General features: G+C 48.8%; 1 protein-coding gene and 1 pseudogene across 2 annotated transcripts in view; one reads left to right on the forward strand and one right to left on the reverse strand.

Moving 5' to 3' along the window:
- Positions 1-9,951: 9,951 nt before the first annotated feature.
- LOC148525003 (5S ribosomal RNA) lies at positions 9,952-10,070 on the reverse strand (annotated as a pseudogene).
- A 7,996-nt stretch (positions 10,071-18,066) lies between these two features.
- The window catches only part of UBE2W (ubiquitin conjugating enzyme E2 W), a 58,382-nt gene continuing 56,015 nt past the window's right edge, over positions 18,067-20,433 (forward strand). For both annotated transcript variants that reach the window (XM_088471436.1, XM_088471435.1), the window contains exon 1: positions 18,067-18,155. In XM_088471436.1, coding sequence (XP_088327562.1) covers positions 18,141-18,155 — 15 coding nt within the window. In that variant the 5' untranslated portion in view covers positions 18,067-18,140. The remainder of the gene's footprint in view (positions 18,156-20,433) is intronic.

Consider the following 20,433-nt stretch of genomic DNA (forward strand, 5'->3'; position numbering starts at 1 on the left):
GGGAGCTCCCTCCGTCGTGCGCATGCGCAGTGGGGACCATCGACCCACTTGCGAGCGGACTGCCGCTCGCGAGTGGGTCTGAATGACCCCCTTAGTGTGAACACCAAATATCTCTTGAGTATACATATATGTGTATTCTCTCAACAGCGCATAAAGACCTCCATAGAATGATAGATTAGTTCTGAAAAGCACCTGTGTTGAGATGAAGAGATAATCTGCTTTTAGTCACATACCCGTCGGTAGAGGTGATCAATGAGAGTTACCTACTTCAATGCAGGTGATCTGCAAGATTCCCTGCATCTGCTGTCAGCTCCCAGAGATTGAAGCTGATGAGAGTACAGAAAGATAAATCAGAGGAAGAATAAATAACTATATATATAGGATATCTCAAAGAGCAGGTTGTGAGTACACGGGTGAAAAACACGTGTACTCACAACCTGCTCTTTGAGATATCCTATATATATGGTGATTTATTCTTCCTCTGTCGATTTATCTTTCTGTACTCTCATCAGCTTCAATCTCTGGGAGCTGACAGCAGATGCAGGGAATCTTGCAGATCACCTGCATTGAAGTAGGTAACTCTCATTGATCACCTCTACCGACGGGTATGTGACTAAAAGCAGATTATCTCTTCATCTCAACACAGGTGCTTTTCAGAACTAATCTATCATTCTATGGAGGTCTTTATGCGCTGTTGAGAGAATACACATATATGTATACTCAAGAGATATTTGGTGTTCACACTACATATCTACGAAGCTGGTATCAATAACAATTTGTGACTCTCTTTAAGCTTACTATTAATTAAGCGATCATGATCATACAGTTCTGACTTATGGCAGCATATAGCAAATACTGACAAAACTGGTATTCATTATACTGTGACTTGTTAATTCTGAAGAATGCAAGTGCAACATGCTTATGATGGTGGTCATAAGCTGTGATTGATGATCTTTTTCAACAATTTTACTTATGCTTGGAATTTCTGAAAGATTAGGATATCCAACTCTGAAAGGCAGAGATAGAAAATAAAAGAGAGTAACAGTAAAGATATCGTTTATATAAGAGCGTTTATGTTTAAGGTTGCTTGAGCAGTTTTTGAATAACGATATTCTTATACACTTTTTTTGTCTGTGATTATGTGTTATTTGTTGTGAGTAACTGTGTCAGATCTCTAGACAGATCTAATAAAAGTTAAGTTTTATAATCATTTAGAGTGCCCCCACACAATGAGTCTTCTTTCTCTTCTGTTTTCATATTATTTGATTTACTGACTCAAAGGGGAGCACCACCGGTTAGAAGAATAAGCATATTCGTTTAAGTGAAATTCCTATCATATTGAGAAACGAACCAATTACCGGTTACACTTTATTACCACGCAGATTCAGTGGGATAGGTACCTGTGCCCAGGCCATTCCTTTCTACTATACTTTCATCTGTTACAGAGAACTCTGCTGCCACAGTGTGGCTGAACTGCACTACAACATACAGTATTCTTACAGTGCTAACATTGCTTCAGTCCTGTACTCAACTTTGTGAGGCATTTTAACAACAACACCTATAACCAGACACAGCAATGGAGAGTTGCAAAGAAATATCCAAATATAAAACAGGACAAGTAGGCAAAAAAGGTCAAATGGAGTAAAGAACACAGACATTGGATAGTAGATAACTGTAAGAGAGTATTGTGGACGGAAGAATCTAGTTTTGAGGTGTTTGGCCCCAGGTGGAGAACATATGTGAGATGTATGACTAATGAAAGGATCCAGGAGAGGTACTTGATTTTCTGTCAAGCATGGACAGGGCCGGATTAAGGCTTGTGGGGGCCCGAGGGCAACTAAGTGTGGGGGCCCTCTTCAAGCCACAAGGTGCCTACCCCCCTCCCAAGCGACACTGAGCCTACCCCCCCCTTCACCCAAGCCACATAGTGCCTACTGCTGTATCCCCGCTGCGGCACTGAATACTCACTTGTCCTTCCGGCAGAGCTGCTCCCTAGTCCCCTCATCAGTGTTACGGACGTGATGTGTCATGTGACACCGATGAGGGGACTCGGGAGCCGCTCTGCGCTGCATGCAGCAGAACACAGAGCTGTGGCAGCTGAGCCCCCATCCGGGAACAGGTGCCACTGGACACCTGTTCTCGGCAGGTTCACACCGACCCTGCGTGGGTGCCCCTTTGTGCGTGGGGCCCCCGGGGTGACTGCCCCTGTTGCCCCTCCCCCCTCTTAATCCGGCCCTGATGACGGAGGACATGGGCCTGTTATGGTGCTGGTAAGGTAGGAGATTTACACAGGGTGCAAGGAATAATGAACCAGGAAGACTATGGGCCTGATTCAGACGTGGATGTAGTGTTGATGCCTGTGCCCAAGCATGGTTTATACTTAAAACCTGAACCATTAGGGTGCCTTGAATTTGGGAACCTCTGCAGTAGTGTGTATCATGCATAAGGAATGAGAAGATACAGGAAAGTGTTAGTGAATTAGTATGTGTATTAGTCTGAGGACACTAGAAGCCTGCTGCGTCCAGAGCTAGAGGCACTCAGGGCCTGATTCAGCAAGGGTCGCAACTGATAAAGCGTACGCAGATGGATGATTGTTGTATACTGTGCATGCGCGAATGCCCCACTGCAATCGGGACTGCGATCGCTGTGACTACGTAGACCCATCGCAGAGTGAATGACAGGAGGTACCGTTTGGGGGTGTGACGGGGTGGAGAAACGCAGGTGTGCCAGTGCGTGCAGGAAAGTTAGCAATTTAGTTGTAGGGTCTGACCTGCCTTAAATGTGCGAGTGGCTCCGATGTACTTCGATATTACCGATGTTTTGGCTGGATTGCAAGGTATTACGGATGTGCGAGAGGGGAAGTCGGCGCCTGTATGTTGTCCGTGCGAGCACTTTGCGATTGTAATTATTAGCACACTTTCACATCAGAACTGCGTACGCGATTGCAGCCATGATACCTTCAGCCATCCTTGCTGAATCAGGCCCTCGGTATGGTTCATTCCACCAAATCTCTCAAGCAGATCTTCTTTTGCTATTTCCAGGGGCATTTACTATACAATTATCTGTCAGATATCTGTGCAATTTGGCTGGTTGGAATGAAAACCTGGTAATGTATGGGAGCCAATGACACTCAATCATATGGTCTTAAACACTGGAAAACAGACAAAAAACAATTGTTCAAATTGGTTGAATTCGTGTGTTTTAACCAATTTGTCTGAACGGCCATTTTTGTTTGTTTTCCAGTGTTTGTGAGCAAATGGTCGATTTGAATGACACCATGGCAGATTAGAGCTGCAGCTGGTGAGCGTCTCAGAAGACAGGCCATCGACTGTGGCATTAGCATAAATTTGCAGTAGCACTACTGCATATCTGAACCAGGCCCTCTATGTAAAGCACAAATTGCCAATCACAGACTCAGTTACATACAAACACACCCTCTATTTCAGGTATATATATTATCTACTTTGTACCTCTATATTATATTGCAGTAAATGCCAAATAGCATTGAATAATAACAATGAATATTATGGCCTAGAGTTACCTACAAGTCTGTTTTGCAGACGGATCTTGCAACGTTTCGCACTGCGCAGTCATGGGAACTGAGCCTACGCAACATTCACCAACTACAGGCGATTCAGGCGAGTCGAACGCATCTTATCCACATCTCCAGATGCTTTCTGGCTGGTTACAGACAGATTTCTACCACAAGGTCTAACGTGTGCTGATAGGGACTTTCACAAGGAGACGTAGAGGGGCAATGCAGCCACACAGATGCGGCCAACGCTGATTACAGGAGAAACTCCTGAGGCACAATGCAGCTCAATGCTCACATACAGATGAAAACTATTAATACCCCTTTCACACCGCATTGCCGGTTTACACGTACATCACGGGTGCGACCCGGCTAAGACCCTTTCAGACTGGTGGCCTGACCCATCTTTTTGTCAGGTCAATGACATCACCACTATCACGTGCTGAGCTGGCGCTTGGAGATGAGATCATCTCCAAGAGCCGGTTCTTCCTATGCTGTGAACGGGACCCGGGTTGCATCAACTCGGGTTACCCGTTCACACTGCATCACGATCCGGGTTGAACCTATGTTCAACCCTGCTCATTACCAGGTTTGAAATGCCGGGTCGAGCTCATTTCAACCTGACCCTTTCAAACAGCACAGTAACCAGGGTTGCTACGCGTTCACGTGCAATAACCACACGTATCTTATGCTGGCCATACACTATTACGACCAGCATAAGATGCGATTCATCGTACGTTTTCCCTTAAACTCCCCGGCAGTCCTGGCTGCACGATTGTGCTTTTTCACACACGATGAACATACAATCTGACGTACGATCACTCGCCCCTATATGACTGGCCGTAATATGATCGATCATGTGCCTCACCAAAACTATGCGATCGTAATAGATTTAAATGACGCCGCTAGGATGGTCGATGCATACGATCATGACACATAATATGGGCTGCACATACCCACAAGCTGCCTCTGGATCTGCTTTGCAGGATATGTCTCTGCTTATACTGCTTGTACACCAAAGTCCCGGGTCTGACATGAGATTTGGAACACTTTTCCAACCCGGACCAGATCCCCTTTTACACTGTGGCGCCGAACTGGGCATAGCACCGTTCACACCGGAGCCGGGTCAGCACTGACTCGGCTCTCCGGTGCAGGTGAGCAGCGCTTCTTCCCCTCCTCTTACCTCTCTCTGCAGCGGTCTGGAGGCAGGGAGGGCGAGTGGGGTGCGCTGTTTCCGTTCTGGTCGGCCCGGCAGTGGGCACTTGGAGATGAAGTCACCTCCAAGCGCCACTGAAGTCAGCCAATCGGGTGGCATGTGGCGTGACCCGAGTCATCATGACCCAGGTCGCACTGTTTACACTGCAGGGTGACACGGGAACGACCCGTGCTCAACCCTGCAAGTCAGTCAGGTTGGATCCCCGGGTCCTGGACCCGGGTTGATCCGTTTACACCGACAAAAATCCCAGGTTGATGTGCGTTCATGTGCATTAAACCAGAATTTTTAAGTCGGTGTAAAAGGGGTATTAGCTGATTCCTGCTTGCAGGCTATGGAGCAGAGGCCAGTTCACTATAACTGCGCCCCTAAGTGAGGGCCTGATTCAGAAGTGAATGCAGTGTCAATTTCGGTTGCAAGCGGGTGATATAGTTCAGTCTGAACATGTGCCTCAGAATGAATTTGGATGCAGAGAGGACAATTTCAGTGGGCGTTACTAGGTGGTAACGGGGTGGCTGGCTGGCTAGATGCAGGCGTGCCGCGGCCAGTGACTGCGTCTTATTTTGCAGTTGCACTGGTGGCCATGTGCCGACAGACATTCTAAGCAACAATAGGAGTGCTCCAGTGTCCGATGGTACGACCGATAGTGGGATTTATTATGCAATGCGGCGGATTTGAATCGCAGCCGGCGAGTTTCTCTGTATGAATCCCATTGGCTGTGGCATTAGCATAAAGATGCAATCGCGCTGCACTACAAGATGGAGTCACGGCTGCATTACAGTCCACCTCTGAATCAGGCCCTGATCTGTCCCATAGATTCTCAGGTGTTTTAATGATACCCATTTCCTGGAAATGTCAATTCAAACTCAAGTGACACCTAAGTGCAGGCGGAGGGAAAATGGTTAGAAGAAAGTTTATATACAGTAGCTGCAGCATATCCATTGTATTTACCATTGGGAACATAAACTCACTAACATGTATTTTCGTGTACCCTTATTATACCTTATACATAATACAACTTAACTCCTAAAAATGGGATTTTGGTACTTACCGGTAAATCCTTTTCTCTGATTCCACAGGGGACACTGGAGGTGCTTACGCTGGGGTATAGAGGCGTGGATAGCTGGAGCTGGCACTAATTTATTCAAAAGTGTGAAGCTCCTCCCCCTCTATTCCCCACCAGCCCTCAGTTTAGAAAATGAAGACCGAGAGGAGATGGAGAACAATAGGAGTGAAAAGGAGAAATATCACTCAACAACAAAACCATACAACATACGGAACTAACAGGCAGGCGAAGAGCGCTGAGGTGGGCGTCCAGTGTCCCCTGTGGAATCAGAGAAAAGGATTTAACGGTAATTACCAAAATCCCATTTTCTCTTTCATCCACTAGGGGACATTGGAGGTGCTTACGCTGGGGACGTCCCAAAGTTTTCCCTACGGGCGGGAGCGCTCTGAGGAAACCTGCAGAACAAGGCGGCCAAAACTTGATGCTGAAGCCGCAAACGTATCAAATCTGTAAAACTTTACAAACGTGTGAACAGAAGACCAAGTGGTCTCACAGCACAATTACAAGGTGGAGGCACCGCTACCGCCTGCCCGTGACGCACCCACAGAACGTGTGGAAGGAGCCGAAAAAGACCAAGGAGGCCGACTCATTGTTGACATAAGCCTGACGGGTAGTCAGTATAAACCAACGAGCCAACATCTGTTTTGGAAGCTGGCCAAGCCCTCCGAACAGCATCATAGAGGACAGAAAGAGCCTCCGGTCTGCGGAGGGAGGCCGTCCAAGAAACAAATGTGAAAAGCTCGAACAACCACCAGGGTAGAAGGAACACCTGAATCCTCTACGAAAGAAGGCACCACAATAGGTTGGTTTATGTGGAAAGCCGACTCCACCTTAGGAAGGAAAGCGGCTACTGTCCTGAGTTCCGCCCCACCCTCATGAAACACAAGGTAAGGAAGCTTATAGGACAGAACCCCCAATTCCGAGGCTGTGAGCCGAAGCCCAAAGTGAGGAGGAGTACCGTCTTCCAAGACGTTCTCCTCCTCACTTTGACGTTATCAACCTCCTCCAAGGGTTCAAACATGGAAGACTGAAATGACCAGAGTACCAAGATCAAATAACAGGGTGCTATTGGAGGCACAAAAGGAGGCTGCACACACAAGACCCCCTGAAGGAACGTCTGCACACAGGAATGAGAGCCAATTTTCCTTGAAAGAAAATGGAAAGAGCAGAAACCTGCCCTTTTAGAGTTCCAAGGTGAAGGCCAGAATCTAATCCCGTCTGGAGAAGAAACAAAAACAGGGATAATCGATAAGTCCTAGACGGAAGGCCCCGACCGGAACACCATGAAATATAAGATCGCCAGAAGCTATGATAATGCACAGCCGAAACAGGCTTTCTGGCGCAAAGCATGGTGGGAATAATAGAGTCTGGGATACCTCTGCGTCTTAAAATATCGGTCTCAAGAGCCACCCCATCAACTTAGCTGTGCAAAGTTGAGGTGTGCGAAAAGAACCTGCAACAGAAGGTCCGGGTGAAGAGGAAGGGGCCACAGCTCGTCTGCCAAGAGGGACCGAAGGTCCGAAAACCAACTACACCAAGGCCATTTCATAGCCACGAGAATGAGTGAGGCCGACTCGTGTTTTATTCTTAGTATACGAGGAAGAAGTGTAATCGGAGGAAACCGGTAACGAAGTTGTAAGTCCACGGCACTGTCAGAGGGTTGACCGCCTCCGCCTGCGGATCCAGAATCCGTGACACGTATACCGGGAGCTGATGATTTAATCGAGACGCTATATCCGCCCGAGAATGACCCCCAGCACCGTACTAGAGCCTGAAACACGTCTAGGTGAAGCTTCCATCCCCCGGGATGGATATCCTGACGACTCAGGTAATCTGCTTCCCAGTTGTCTACTCTCGGGAAGAAAACTGCCGACAGGATCGCTGACTGAGAATCTGAGTTACTTCTCGCATGGCCATGCAACTACGAGTCCCGCCCAGGCGGTTGATGTATGCAACGGCTGTCGCATTGTCTGACTGAACTCTTACCAGAAGAGACGTCAGAACTGTGTTGCTTCTATGAGAGCATTGGAAAACGCTCTAGGTTCCAACACCTTTATGGGCCACCGTTGTTCCAGAGGAGGCCAACGACCCTGAAATTGATAGTCGAGGACCACTGCTAAGAGATTGCGTTCACCAGAGGAGAGCTACCCTGGTAGCCGGGTTCAAACGGATCAGTCGATTCGAATTATAGTGCCTCAAAGGCAGCTATCATCTTCCCCAAAAGACGCCAAGAAGCATGGACACCTTCTTTGGTCTGAGAATGAACTGAACTAGCAACCGGATATCCTGGGCTCTGTCTTCCGGAAGAAAAATCCTCTGTGATGCCGTATCCAGAATTATCCCCAGAAACAGAAGTCTCTGGGATGGAATGAGATTTGTCCAACCGTGCTGTGATTAGAGTATGATACAGTAAGTCAGTGAGATGTGGTCCAAGAGAAGGAATTCTGATGGAGATTTGATTAATAGGTCGTCCAAATAAGGAATTATGTTCAGTCCTGATGACCGAAGATGAGCAATCATAACTGACATAATTTTGGTGAAAATGCGTGGAACAGAGGATAATCCGAATGGCAAGGCCCGAAAACTGATAGTGATTTGCAATATGGCAAAGCGCAGGAAGGCCCGATGCGGTTCCCAAATTGGAACATGAAGATAGGCATCTTTGATATCCAGGGATATCAGGAACTCCGTTGGTTCTAAGCTTGCTATGACAGACTGAAGAGACTCCATTTTAAAACGATACATCTTCAGGTACCGGTTTAAGGACTTGAAGTTTAAGATGGGTCTGACCGAACCATCCGGTTTGGGCACTACAAAAAGGTTTGAGTAAAAACCACATCTTGATTCACTGGAACCGGAACTATCACAGACGATACCATTAGAGACTGGCTAGTCTCTTGTAGAACCTTCCGTAGGTATTTGTAGACTCGTAGTGACAAACTGAGCTGGAGGGGAGAATTCCAAGTTTATTTGGTACCTCAGGGAAAGCAGTTTGCGAATCCATGGGTCTGAAGAGGTCTGGTTTCAAACTTGTTGAAAATTCTATAAGCGAGCTCCCACCACAGGAGACCCCAGGTGGGACAGAAGACCGTCATGCCACCTGTTGCTCAGCTGGCATCAGTTCCCATCTACGTGCAACTGTATGTAGTGGACCTCTACCACCCCTTGTCTGAGTGGGAGCACCTCGGGATCTACCACGAAAGGTCTGTGGCGCACTAAAGGACTGAAACGAGCATCCTCTGTAAGTTCACCTGGGAACCAGAGCCGTTGAAGGGAGGAAGGAAGACTTACCCCCAGTGGCCCAAGATATCCATCTAATGCCGGCCCAAAAAGCATGTCACCAGTGTGCATTCTGCGTCGGCCTGCCAAGAACGCAACCAGGTAACGTCGGCCTGCCAAGACTCTGCGGCCAGAAATAGTATAAGCGGATATTGAACTGACTGATATACTTGGATGCTTCTCCTAGATAAACTGAAGACTCACGGATGTGTCCTGCTAGTAGATCCAAACCCGAAATGAACTGATCAGTCCAGCAAACCACAGCCTGGTTAACCCAAGCGGTAATAAGCGTAGGTCTAAACTGAGCCCCTGCTGCAGTATAAATACACCTTAGCTTTGACTCCAACTTATGATCAGAAGGGTCCTTCAGCAATGTAGCCCCCCATACTGGAAGCGTAGCCTTTTTTGAGAGACGGGAAACAGACGCATCAACAGGGTAGGGGGTTTCCCACTTTTCCATCATAGATGACGGAAAATAGCTGGACGGGAACCGACGAGGAATTTTGGAACCTCTTATCCTGATGTTTCCAGGCCACTGAAAACTGCTGTTGAAGTTGTTTTGAGAACGGGAAAACTGACGACCTTTTTGGTGGTTCAGTGAATAACTCACACTCCTGGGAAGCAGGAACAATATCCTCAGGTACATTAAGGACCCGCCTGCTGCCAGATTTAGAGGTTCCACCCCCGTGGAGGTAGATCCTAAGTTTTGACCGACATCATTCAAAACTTCCTGTAATTCACCTTCCTCGGTATCCTCATGTGCGAGGAGTACCTCTTACGAATCCTCTGATTGGAGGACGGTTATAAAAGGATGCTTCTGAGTAGGAAGTGAAGGGAATAGTAGCAGTGGTACCCATTTTAAGTCTACAGCACCTGGTATCCCCAGGCGGTCTCCCATCCAAGTACTAACCAGACCTGACCCTGCTTAGCTTCCAAGATCAGACGAGATTGGGCGTGTTCAGGGTGGTGTGGCCATAGGCTAACCTGTACCAGGCTGCCTAGAGACTTGGTTAACCCTGCCACCCAAGGGGGGATGAGACTTACGAGCTCCTTAATTCTGTCATACCACCTACCATGTCAGCAGCCCATGGAGGGGTGGGTGAGTTAGTAATGTCCATAACTAAATAAGCATCACCTAACGTGGAGCCCATAAAATGTGGCTTGGTCTGTTTGTTGCTACACTTGGAACAAACAAACGTCTTTTGAGAAGCCTTAGACATTTATACATCACCCATACAGACAGTGCAGAAATAAGGAGACAGTATACTTGTACAGATGCAGACAGTATACAGAGACAGAAGGCTGATTAAGAGAGAAGACACCCTCCCATAGCAATAAATTCCCTGCTCTTTACTAAATGTACCCCAGTAGCACTCACAGCCCTCTTTGTGAAGGATCCTGTAGTCTAGGGATGCCTGGAGCAAGAGAATCCAGCCTTCTGTTACATATGCTGCACACCTCCTGAATCAGGGAGAGATGCAGTTATTCATTGAAGAAAACGGCAGGCACGCTGTTTTACACAGCTGTCTGCCGCGTGTAGAGGAGAGAGCGCGCGCTGGCTAGGCTCCGCCCCCTTCTACATGCCCTAAGGGCTCCCATTATGGCTACTATTAGCGGCATTACCTTCCCCCTCCGCGCTACACTGTCGGGCATAAGCGGGGAATGCTAGAGCCGGGAGCCACGCTGAAGCGCTATTCTAATAACAACAGACACAGCTTATTAAGCTGTGTCAGCGTCGGGCAGCGTGTAGGGGGCCGGGGAATGCGCAGCTGTTACTCACTGCGTGTCCCTGAAGTCTCTCTCTCCATGCAGCAAAGCCTTCTCTTCTTTAGCTTCATGCTGTGTGAAGGCTTGCTGGGGCGATAAGGAGCTGTCAGGTGCTTTTAGAATAAGCCCTGTGCACTCCTTCCTGATTTTTATTTTCATATTAAAAACCAGGGTGCCCAGTACCCGGACCCCACCTTTGATATAGGTGGCGAAGGGTAACTGTAGTGTAAAAGATGCATAAAAAATAAATAAATAAAATTAAATGTATTGCTGGAGCACAGCCTGTAGTGACCAGCTCCTAGGGCACATTTTCTAAACTGAGGGCTGGTGGGGAATAGAGGGGGAGGAGCTTCACACTTTTGAATAAATTAGTGCCAGCTCCAGCTATCCACGCCTCTATACCCCAGCGTAAGCACCTCCAGTGTCCCCTAGTGGATGAAAGAGAAATAACGACACAGACAACAGTGTTGACATTTAAAATCTTTGTCAATTTTATTTTTGACAAATATTAGATTTTTGACTATAAGTTAATACTAATATTGGTGACGGCACAAAAAAGAACGCACATGACAATAACAACAAACAGTTCAAACAAACACACACACACGCAAGCCAATCATTGGTGATCAACTCTCCTTTTCTTCTAAGCACCCGTCCGGGTGGTATAGTCATTTCCCGTCCAGGACAATTGGCTAACACCTTACTCCACTTTCAAGGAGAGCGCACCCACTAAGCGTAACTATTAACACAACTAACATAGTGCCGTTCTTTACCGCCAAGCGAGGCCTAAACAGATGCACCACCACCATAGCTCAAACCTCTAAACAGAAATACCTTAACCAGAAGAAAATACCTTCCAGAAAAATAGCCACACCTGCAGATTTACAAATGAACATCGTGAAATTGTATCAATACATGCTCCACTACACCACCTACAGCCTCCACCATGTACCTAGCCACTGCAGTATTGACTTTTTTCCTAGCCACATCAAGCAGCGCAGCAGACCCAGCATTCCTTCCCCTAGACACGCCTAGGGACAATGATGGACCACACCAACTTACAGGAAGGCAGGGCTTCCGCTAATAATGGAAGTCCCTAATGACAACAGAGCACAAATCCAGGGCAGTGCACTAACCTAAATCATTCACACTCAGATGCAGTACTTTAAAACACGGAAAGAAAAAACACAAACAAAGCAGCGAACCACAGACACACCATACCGACAAGACATGGAAACGTAACAAAGAGGGGGGAAGGGGGAGGGGAACAAAGTAGCCAACCGGACTTGAGGCAAAAAACATAAAAAAACCTACAGTAAACTAACCATCACGCCGTAGCATATAATTCAGAAGCCAATTGGGTCCCCGGGGGAAAATAAAAAATTCCTCATAGACTTCCGCAGTAGGATGGGGAGTGGTTAGGCCTCCGGTGAGCTATGTTGAAACAAAACAGCTAAACCCAGGGCGATATAGCATCAGAACGCAGCAGAACGTCACCGACCAAGGGATAGAATATCCCTGTCGGATAAGCCAGCAGGAGTCGCAGATGTAGCAGCTATTATATTAAATGAGTGAGTACTGAACTCACCTGGATCGAGCCCTACAGATGCCAAACAACGCTTCAAAACATGACAAAACTAGTATTTCGTAACCGGGGTCCCATCCTCGTGCATCAACAATGCCCCATCCCGTTTGTCATTCATCCGCTCAAAGGCGCGCGCCAGCGCCACCTTACATACTGCAGGAATGGGACATAGTTGAAGTGAAAGCCAGCGCCCTCTATCAGCCTGGTCCTTCTCGGAGCGCGATATAAGGCACAGCATTGAGTCTGGGCGCACAATTATGTCTGCAATAGTGAGTGGTGGGTCACCCATCTTAGAGGGGGCAACTAATTAGCAGACCCAAAATGCTCCATGAAGTTCCATGGCAAAACCTAATTGAAACAGCAAGCATTCAAAAGCTGAAAAAACAAACTGAACTGAAGGGACCGCAGCCACCAAGTAAAGCAACATGAAAATATCAATAGGACTCCTGCAGCCAACCTCAGTACGGGTCGACCCGGACTAACCCCTCCAGGCCCTTAAAATTATGAAGGACCTGGAGGGGTTGGGCCTGTCATGTAACGCAGAGAAAAACAACACACGGTGTACCACAGAAAGCGAGCGCCTTTGTGAACACAGATCCCAAATAAAAGACAGCATGACTTGCTGCACGCCCTGACGTACCTGAGCCACCGAAACCCGGAAACGCTCCCATTACTACCAATCCGCCTGATAGCAGCGCAAAGTCCGGGGGGCAATGGCCCTCAAGGCTAATTCCTCCATGCCGGCCTGATGCTCTGCCAAACATAAGGAGGACATGGGTCAACTGACAGATTAGCCTGAGGGGCTAATACCCGAAACCGAAGCCAGGCGGACCACAACAGTGCATCCGCAATCCCATTCTGTACACCAGGCACATGCCTGGCAACACAATGGACATTAAGCAGCAGGCAACGTAAAACAAGTCTCGCTAGCAAACGAACAACCGGAAGAGAGGACGAACTCTGACGCTTAATCGCATGCACTACGCCCAGGTTATTGCGCCAAAAAATTCATACTAGCATTTCTCAAGCGGTCCCCCCAGAGTTCAAAGGAACCACAATGGGAAACAGCTAGAGCAACAGCATGTTCTTAGCAAACCCTTCCGCAGCCCACGTCAAATGGCCAAGGTGCAGTCCACTAAGAACCATTGAGGTAAGATCCAAAGCCAGTCGCGCCAGCAGCGTCAGTAAAAAGTTGCAGCTGAGTGTTACTGCAGGGTGGGACAGGCCAGTTACTCCATCCGTTGAACTGGGAAAGGAACACATTCCAAACTCGCACTTGATCTCGGCCAACAAACATAAAAAATAATGGGGGCGGAGAACGCCTGCCATAGACCTTTCCAATCTCCGGCAGAAGATCCTCCCCATGGGAATGACCCTGCAGGCAAAGTGGAAAAAAATCCAATCATGGACTGCATCTGACACAGGTTGAGTTTACCCATGCCCAACTAAACCATGATCGACCTGTGCAACTTGTCTAATTCGAAGACAACAGCAATGGTGTTAATTTTGATACCCAGGAAGGAGAGCTGCGTCACAGGCCCTTCCGTTTTCTCGCTAGCAACGAGGGACCCCGAAAAAGCAAACAATGACTGCATTGAAAGTAGAAGGTTACCGCAGCGAGGGGAATCAGATGGATCAATGCACAGGAAAATCGTTGAGGTAGTGAGCCACCCCGGCTTCCCCTATGCCAGCAACAACACACCAATGCAGGAATGGGCTGAAACGCTCAAAAAGAAGCACGATATGGAACAGCCCATAGGCAAGCATTTGTCCATGTAGAAACCGTCCTGCAGGCGTAAAACCATGAATCTAAAAGAATCTGGGTGTAGGGGCAATAGGCGGAACACTGATTCCACCTCAATCTTAGCCAACAAGGATCCTAGGCCAGAGGCCTTATCCAGCTCCAAAGCCTGGTCGTAGGACTGATACTACACATGATACAATTCCGAAGGAATAGCATCATTGACTGAGGATCCATGCAGGTAAGACAGGTGCTGAATGAGCCTAAATTTACCTGGCTCCTTCTTAGGGACGACACACACAGGAGAAAGAACCAGGAAAGGTTGCCATCGTTCCCAGCTCTACCTCTTTCAAGACTTTCGCGAACACTATGTGCGGCAGCTCAGACGCAGACTTCAAATTTTTGGGAGGAACCGTGAGAAACAGGGACAGAAATCGGCACACAAAACCCATCACAAAAATTCAGCCACCTCCCTATGGGGAGAAAGCCGTAGCCAGCGCAACATACGAACGAGGCATATAGGGGATGTCGCCTTACTTAGATCCGCCACCGGCAGTTGGACAGCCGTGGGTGGTACCAGATTTGGCAAGGAAGCAATCTTTTGTAGATTGAAGGCTCCTGAAAGGGAGTTTACATGCGTCTAGGGACAGGTACCGAAGGGGTGGAGGCCGGCTGAGTCACCTCCGGCCAAACCTCCACATCTTTGCAGCCAAAATCGCTGATGGATGATCCCAACATGGAATGTATCAAATGGAGATATCTACTGACATTCAAGTATTTCCAAGGGTGGGATTTTAGATAGAACGCTGCGATTATAAGAGACTCGTTTTCCAATTATGATATGAGCAATATGCCTCCTACCCTACACCTCCGCGTCGCTTAGCCACCTTAAACTCCTCTTTAGCTTTTGCTTTCAGGGCAAAAACATTAACATATATTTCCCTGCGAATTATGGGCCTGATTCAGACCCGGTCGCAAGCGCTGAGCGCTCGCAACCGGGTCGATGGTGGCCCACAGCGCATGTGCACGACGGAGCCGGGTCCGTCGTGCGCATGCGCGAGACCCGGGTAGTGATGGGCACTCCGTTGCTCCAGGTCTCGCACCAAAGGGGGCGAGCTGTCGATGTTGAGTGACAGCTCGCCCCCTTGGTGGGCGGGCTGGGGGGGTGGCTGCCCAAACGGAGGCGTTCTCATGAGAACGCCTGCTGTTTGGGGGCAGCCGAAAGCTCTCTGGGGCTTGCGGACACGAGACCCTACCACAAGGGTCTCATCGCAAACGCCCGATGGTCGCGATGGTCTTGACCATCGCGACCATCATCATGGCCGGTCGCTATAGCTGTGGGTGGTCACCCACAGCTATGCGAGCGGCCAAGAGGCCCTTCCAAAAAAAAAAAAAAAGCCCGGACTGATTCAGAGCGAGCGATCTGTCAGAGCGAGCGGCTCTGAATCAGGCCCTATGTCACATACCCACCGACGTAGCCCTCTAAGCACAGCCGTTTTGTTGCAGTGTACCACACCACCCTTAGGAGCCCCGGGGAAAACCGCACTGTCCTCACTAGAGGAGCGGGAGATCCTGTTGCGACGACGGGAATGACAGCAGCGACGACGTGACTGCCTCCAAACTCTATCCCCCGAGCTATCAGTATAAGAGCTGGACGAAAAGGATGAGGCCTGTATATACAGCGCAGCAAGGAGCTGGACAGCCAACGGGCCCAGCTGCGCTAGAACCTGAGAGGGCAGCTGGGATGATGACTGTGCCGCAGGCGCACAAGGAGAGACCGTCGGTTCTGATAACAATGGGGGTCAACGCGCCAGCCAGAGATGCCAGTGCACATAGGGTCTCATCCAGAGCCGCTCGCAAGCGCACAGCGCTCGCAAGCGGCTCGATGTTTCCCCACCGCGCATGCGTCGCATCCAGCACATGCTCAGGCGCTACCGGGCTCGCTACAAGACGGGGTGGCTGTCGATGGTGACAGCTCGCCCCGTTTTGTAGGCGGGTAGGAGGGGGTGGCTGCACAAACGCAGGCGTTCCCTTAGGAACGCCTGGCGTTTGTGGGAGGCCCTACTGATGTCAGTAGTGGACTTCCTGCTCTGTTAGAGCCGGAAGTCCACTCGGTCTTGCGGTAGCAGAGACCCTACCACAGCGTCTCGACGCAAGGCCGATGGTCGCGATGGCATCCTGGCCGCTCACACAAGCTGAGTCAGCGGTATATGTTTTGCTACCCAAACATTTGTTCAGGTCTTGTGCCGGTAAGATTCTCTGAGGTTCACAAGTATTGCATGCAGTTTGAAGTGGATTCCTAGCTCCCAGCTTGTAGTTACAACTATAAAACCAAATATATATATTTTTTGCCAGTTATCACCCTTTTATGCCAATAGCTGAAAACTACGGGATGTAGTCGGCATCCCAGCGTGCGGGATGCCGATGGTCTAAATAGCGTCGGCGAAATCCCAACAGGTCGGGATCCCGGCACCAGTATCCCGACCGACGGCATCCCGAAAGTAAGTATTGGCGTGTTAGGGTGCGGGGTTAGGCACTAGGGCGAGGGTTAGGCACCGGGGAGGGAGTGTTAGAATTAGGGTGCGGGGAGGGGGAGGTTAGGTTTAGGCACCGGGGAGGGGGTGTTAGGTTTCAGGTGTGGTGAGGGGGAGGTTAGGCTAGGCCTTAGGGGGGGGGGTTAGGAAAACACTTACTGTTAGATCCTATGGGTGTAAAATTCTGACCAACGGCATCCCAACAGCTGGGATTTCATACCCAGCCAAAAAAAGACACGTATTTTTATTTTACTCAATTGTTTTTTAGATATAGCAGACAGTAATTCCCATATTTGTAGGCATTTACCCATATTAAAATTTCCCAGAACTGAGAGGTGGCAGATCCTTGGGACAAAAAACAGATGTGGACACAAATGCCATCACAGCTGCGAACTCTCTCACGCATTCACAAATGCGAAAAAACATGCTAATGAGCCACTCACCGTCCAGTGCTTTGAGACGGCCACTGAATGCATCTCACATCCGCTGCTCACGCACAAAACCGGAAACATCGAACACAGATCAGGTGGCCAACAGCCTTCTGAGTAAGTCTAAGCTGCCGCAGACATAGCGGGTTTCCAGAGGGATCTCCTGCTTCCAGCAAGAACGCAGTGGCTAATTTAAGTAGCCCAGAAGTGTTTAAACTCTTCGACGTGCCTGCGTTTCTCTTACTACCTCCCCCAAATGCTGACTACTTGTCACTCACTTTACCAGACACACCACTGTGTGAGTAGAATCTCAGTTCGATCGCTGTACGGCTTACACGCACTGGGGGGGAAGGGTTATGGTTAGGCAATGGGGGAGGGTTAGGTTTGGGGTGCGAGGAGGGAGGTTAGGTTTAGGCACTGGGGGTAGGGAGGGTTAGGTTTAGGGTACGGGGAGGGGAAGGTGAGGTTTAGGCACTTGGGGGGGGAGGTTAGGTTCAGTCAGAAGGGAGGGTTAGGGTAGGGAGAGGATGAGGATACCTAGCTACAGGTTTCGATATCCTAACCCTGTCGGGAGGCCGGCGTCGGGGTTTTGACCATCAGGTTCCCGAGTGCCGGCATTCCTTACTAAGCTTTGGAGAGTGATAAAGTGGACAAAGATAAAGTACCAACCAATCAGCTCCTGTAATTTTCAAACACAGCCTGTAATGTGACAGGAGCTGAGTGGTACTTTATTTCCGTCCACTTTATCTCTCTCCAATGCTCGGTACATAGGCACATTTATAATTTAGCAACACCACACATCTTTAATGCAGCGCATGCACACAGCGCTCTCTGCTGCTCATGTAGTAGTAATAGCGCATGCGCACACCGATGCCTGCTCGGACGGGTGATGCTGAGGCAGACGCGAACTACGCCGCTCATCACGGCGCTTCCTCTGACGCCCCAGACACGTGAGATGTGACGTCACCTCAGGAGGGAGGGGGCGGGTTCCCATCATGGCGTCAATGCAGGTGAGTGCTGCGCGAATCCGGCTGACCCGGATCCTTACCCCCCTCAGTTTCGTAGGCTGCGAAAAGTAGGTCCTGGGTGGGAAGTCTGGAATTAACAGTGGGCGCCTATCCCATGAGTTTACCGTTAGTTATGTGTCCTCTATGGTGACACTGAATAAGTCCGTGTTATATCACCTGTTACCTCCCTGACACACAGGCTGCCCCCCTGCCACCTCCCTGACACACAGGCTGCCCCCCTGCCACCTCCCTGACACACAGGCTGCACCCCTGCCACCTCCCTGACACACAGGCTGCCGCCCTGCCACCTCCCTGACACACAGGCTGCCCCCCCTGCCGTGTTACCTCCCTGACACACAGGCTGCCCCCCCCTGCATTGTTACCTCCCTGACACGCAGGCTGCCCCTCTGCCCTGTTATCTCCCTGACACACAGGCTGCCCCCTTGCCTCCCTGACATGCAGGCTGCTACCCTGTTCTGTTACCTTACTGATATGCAGGCTGCTCCCCTGCCCTGTTGCCTCCCTTGGACTCTGAATGCCCCCCTTCTGCCCTGTTACCACACTGACACACAAGCTGCCCTGTTATTGCCCTGGCATGCAATCTGCCCCCCTGCCCTGTAATTGCCCTGGCATGCAGGCTGCCCTGTTAACTCCCTGGTACACAGGCTGCTGCCCTTGCCCTATTACACCCTGGCACGCAGGCTGCCCCTCTGCCCTGTTACCTCCCTGACAGAGGGTGCCCTGTTATCCCATGCAGGTGCCAGCTGAACCCCTGCGCTGCTTGTTAGTCCTTCAAACTGTATACAGTAATATTTTGTTTTAGAAATCAAATAGATGATAAATTGGGGCTGTTAGTGATGTTCCAATTTTTATCTGCAGGACTATATATAAGTATGTGTATATGGGCCAATGCTACTGATAAATGTTCATCCTATTGAGTTGGACTATAATTGTGCAGCAGTTTTATGTAACATAATCCATCAATTTTTAGTTTTAAGTTTTGATTTTTTTTTTTTTTTTACAAAGGTGCTCTCTGCTTGGCCATATGCCCACAGGCATCAACGTACATGAATTTTCTTCCATTTTTTAACCCTAGTTCAACATGTGTAAATTAAGGTGACATTGGAACTCATTGTTTTCAATGTTGGCATACATGGTCGCAATAGAATTTGTGGTCAGGAACATAGTGGTACAGCTCAGTTTTTTGTTTTTGGCCTAATCAAAGATTTATGTCAATGAAGTTTCCTCCATAGCCTCCGCAAATATAATTAAGAAAACTTATTAACGGAAGTTCAAATGGCACTGCAGGTAAAATGTAATGTTTAGCTCTTGGTGGCTGAACATGTAGTGTCATGTGAACTTCTGTCATTGAGATGCCACAAAGTACTAGGCCGAGGAATACATTTTGTGGGCGTATAAATGTGCACAGTAAAGTTACTTTTATTATTGCTAGTAATGTTTTAAAAGCATTTATTTTGTAATGTGATATAGCCCTTAGTCCGTATGTCAGTTTTCTAAAAGGTTGTAATGAAAACTTCAAAAGATCATTCCTGCTACAGATTACAGTTGTTACATTTATACACTTGTTATTTTTAATTGAAATGTCTTTATGTATCCCAGAGAGACGAATTGTACTTTGTTGATTGTTCTCCTCAGGTGCATTTCTGCAAGAAGCTATTAGTATTCAGGTTTGATTTATATTATGAAAACTAGCTGTTGCCCGTGGCTTCGCCCATGATGAAACCGCTTCTGCCAACATTTTTCAGGTGTTCTAATTGTATTGCTTTGCATAGGGGCCCTGTCATGGGACTGGCCCACGTGACCAGCAGCGCTATACAGACTGGTGGCAGCAGTGCCTTCACCCACCACTCACACCAATGTCACTGTGTGCCCTGTGCACAGACTGCTATGTAGCCTATCCTATTTAAGTGAACGTGGGCTCAAAGCACCCCCTCTCCCACCCCTTATCGGCCACGGGCAGAGTGCCACACATCTCTTGCATTGATGTCAGTAAATGTTGTTTCTTCAGGGTCCATAGGCTCCACAGGGAGACCTTTGGGGGTGTAGGCTGGATCTAGATCCCAGGCACCACGCAGTGAAAGCTTTTGCTCCCGGGATGCACTAGTCCATCCTCCCTATACCCTGCCCCCGAGCCAGACAGTTATAGTTGGTGCCTGGCCGGAGTCAGATCACTGTTAACGCAGGGGGGCTGTTTAGCAGCCCAAAAGCTAATTTTATTTTTGGTAGTTATTCTTCCATCAGAGCGCGCAGCAGCAGACTA

This window comes from Taudactylus pleione, unplaced genomic scaffold, assembly GCF_031769625.1.
Source record: "Taudactylus pleione unplaced genomic scaffold, aTauple2 ptg000114l, whole genome shotgun sequence".
NCBI lineage: Eukaryota > Metazoa > Chordata > Amphibia > Anura > Myobatrachidae > Taudactylus > Taudactylus pleione.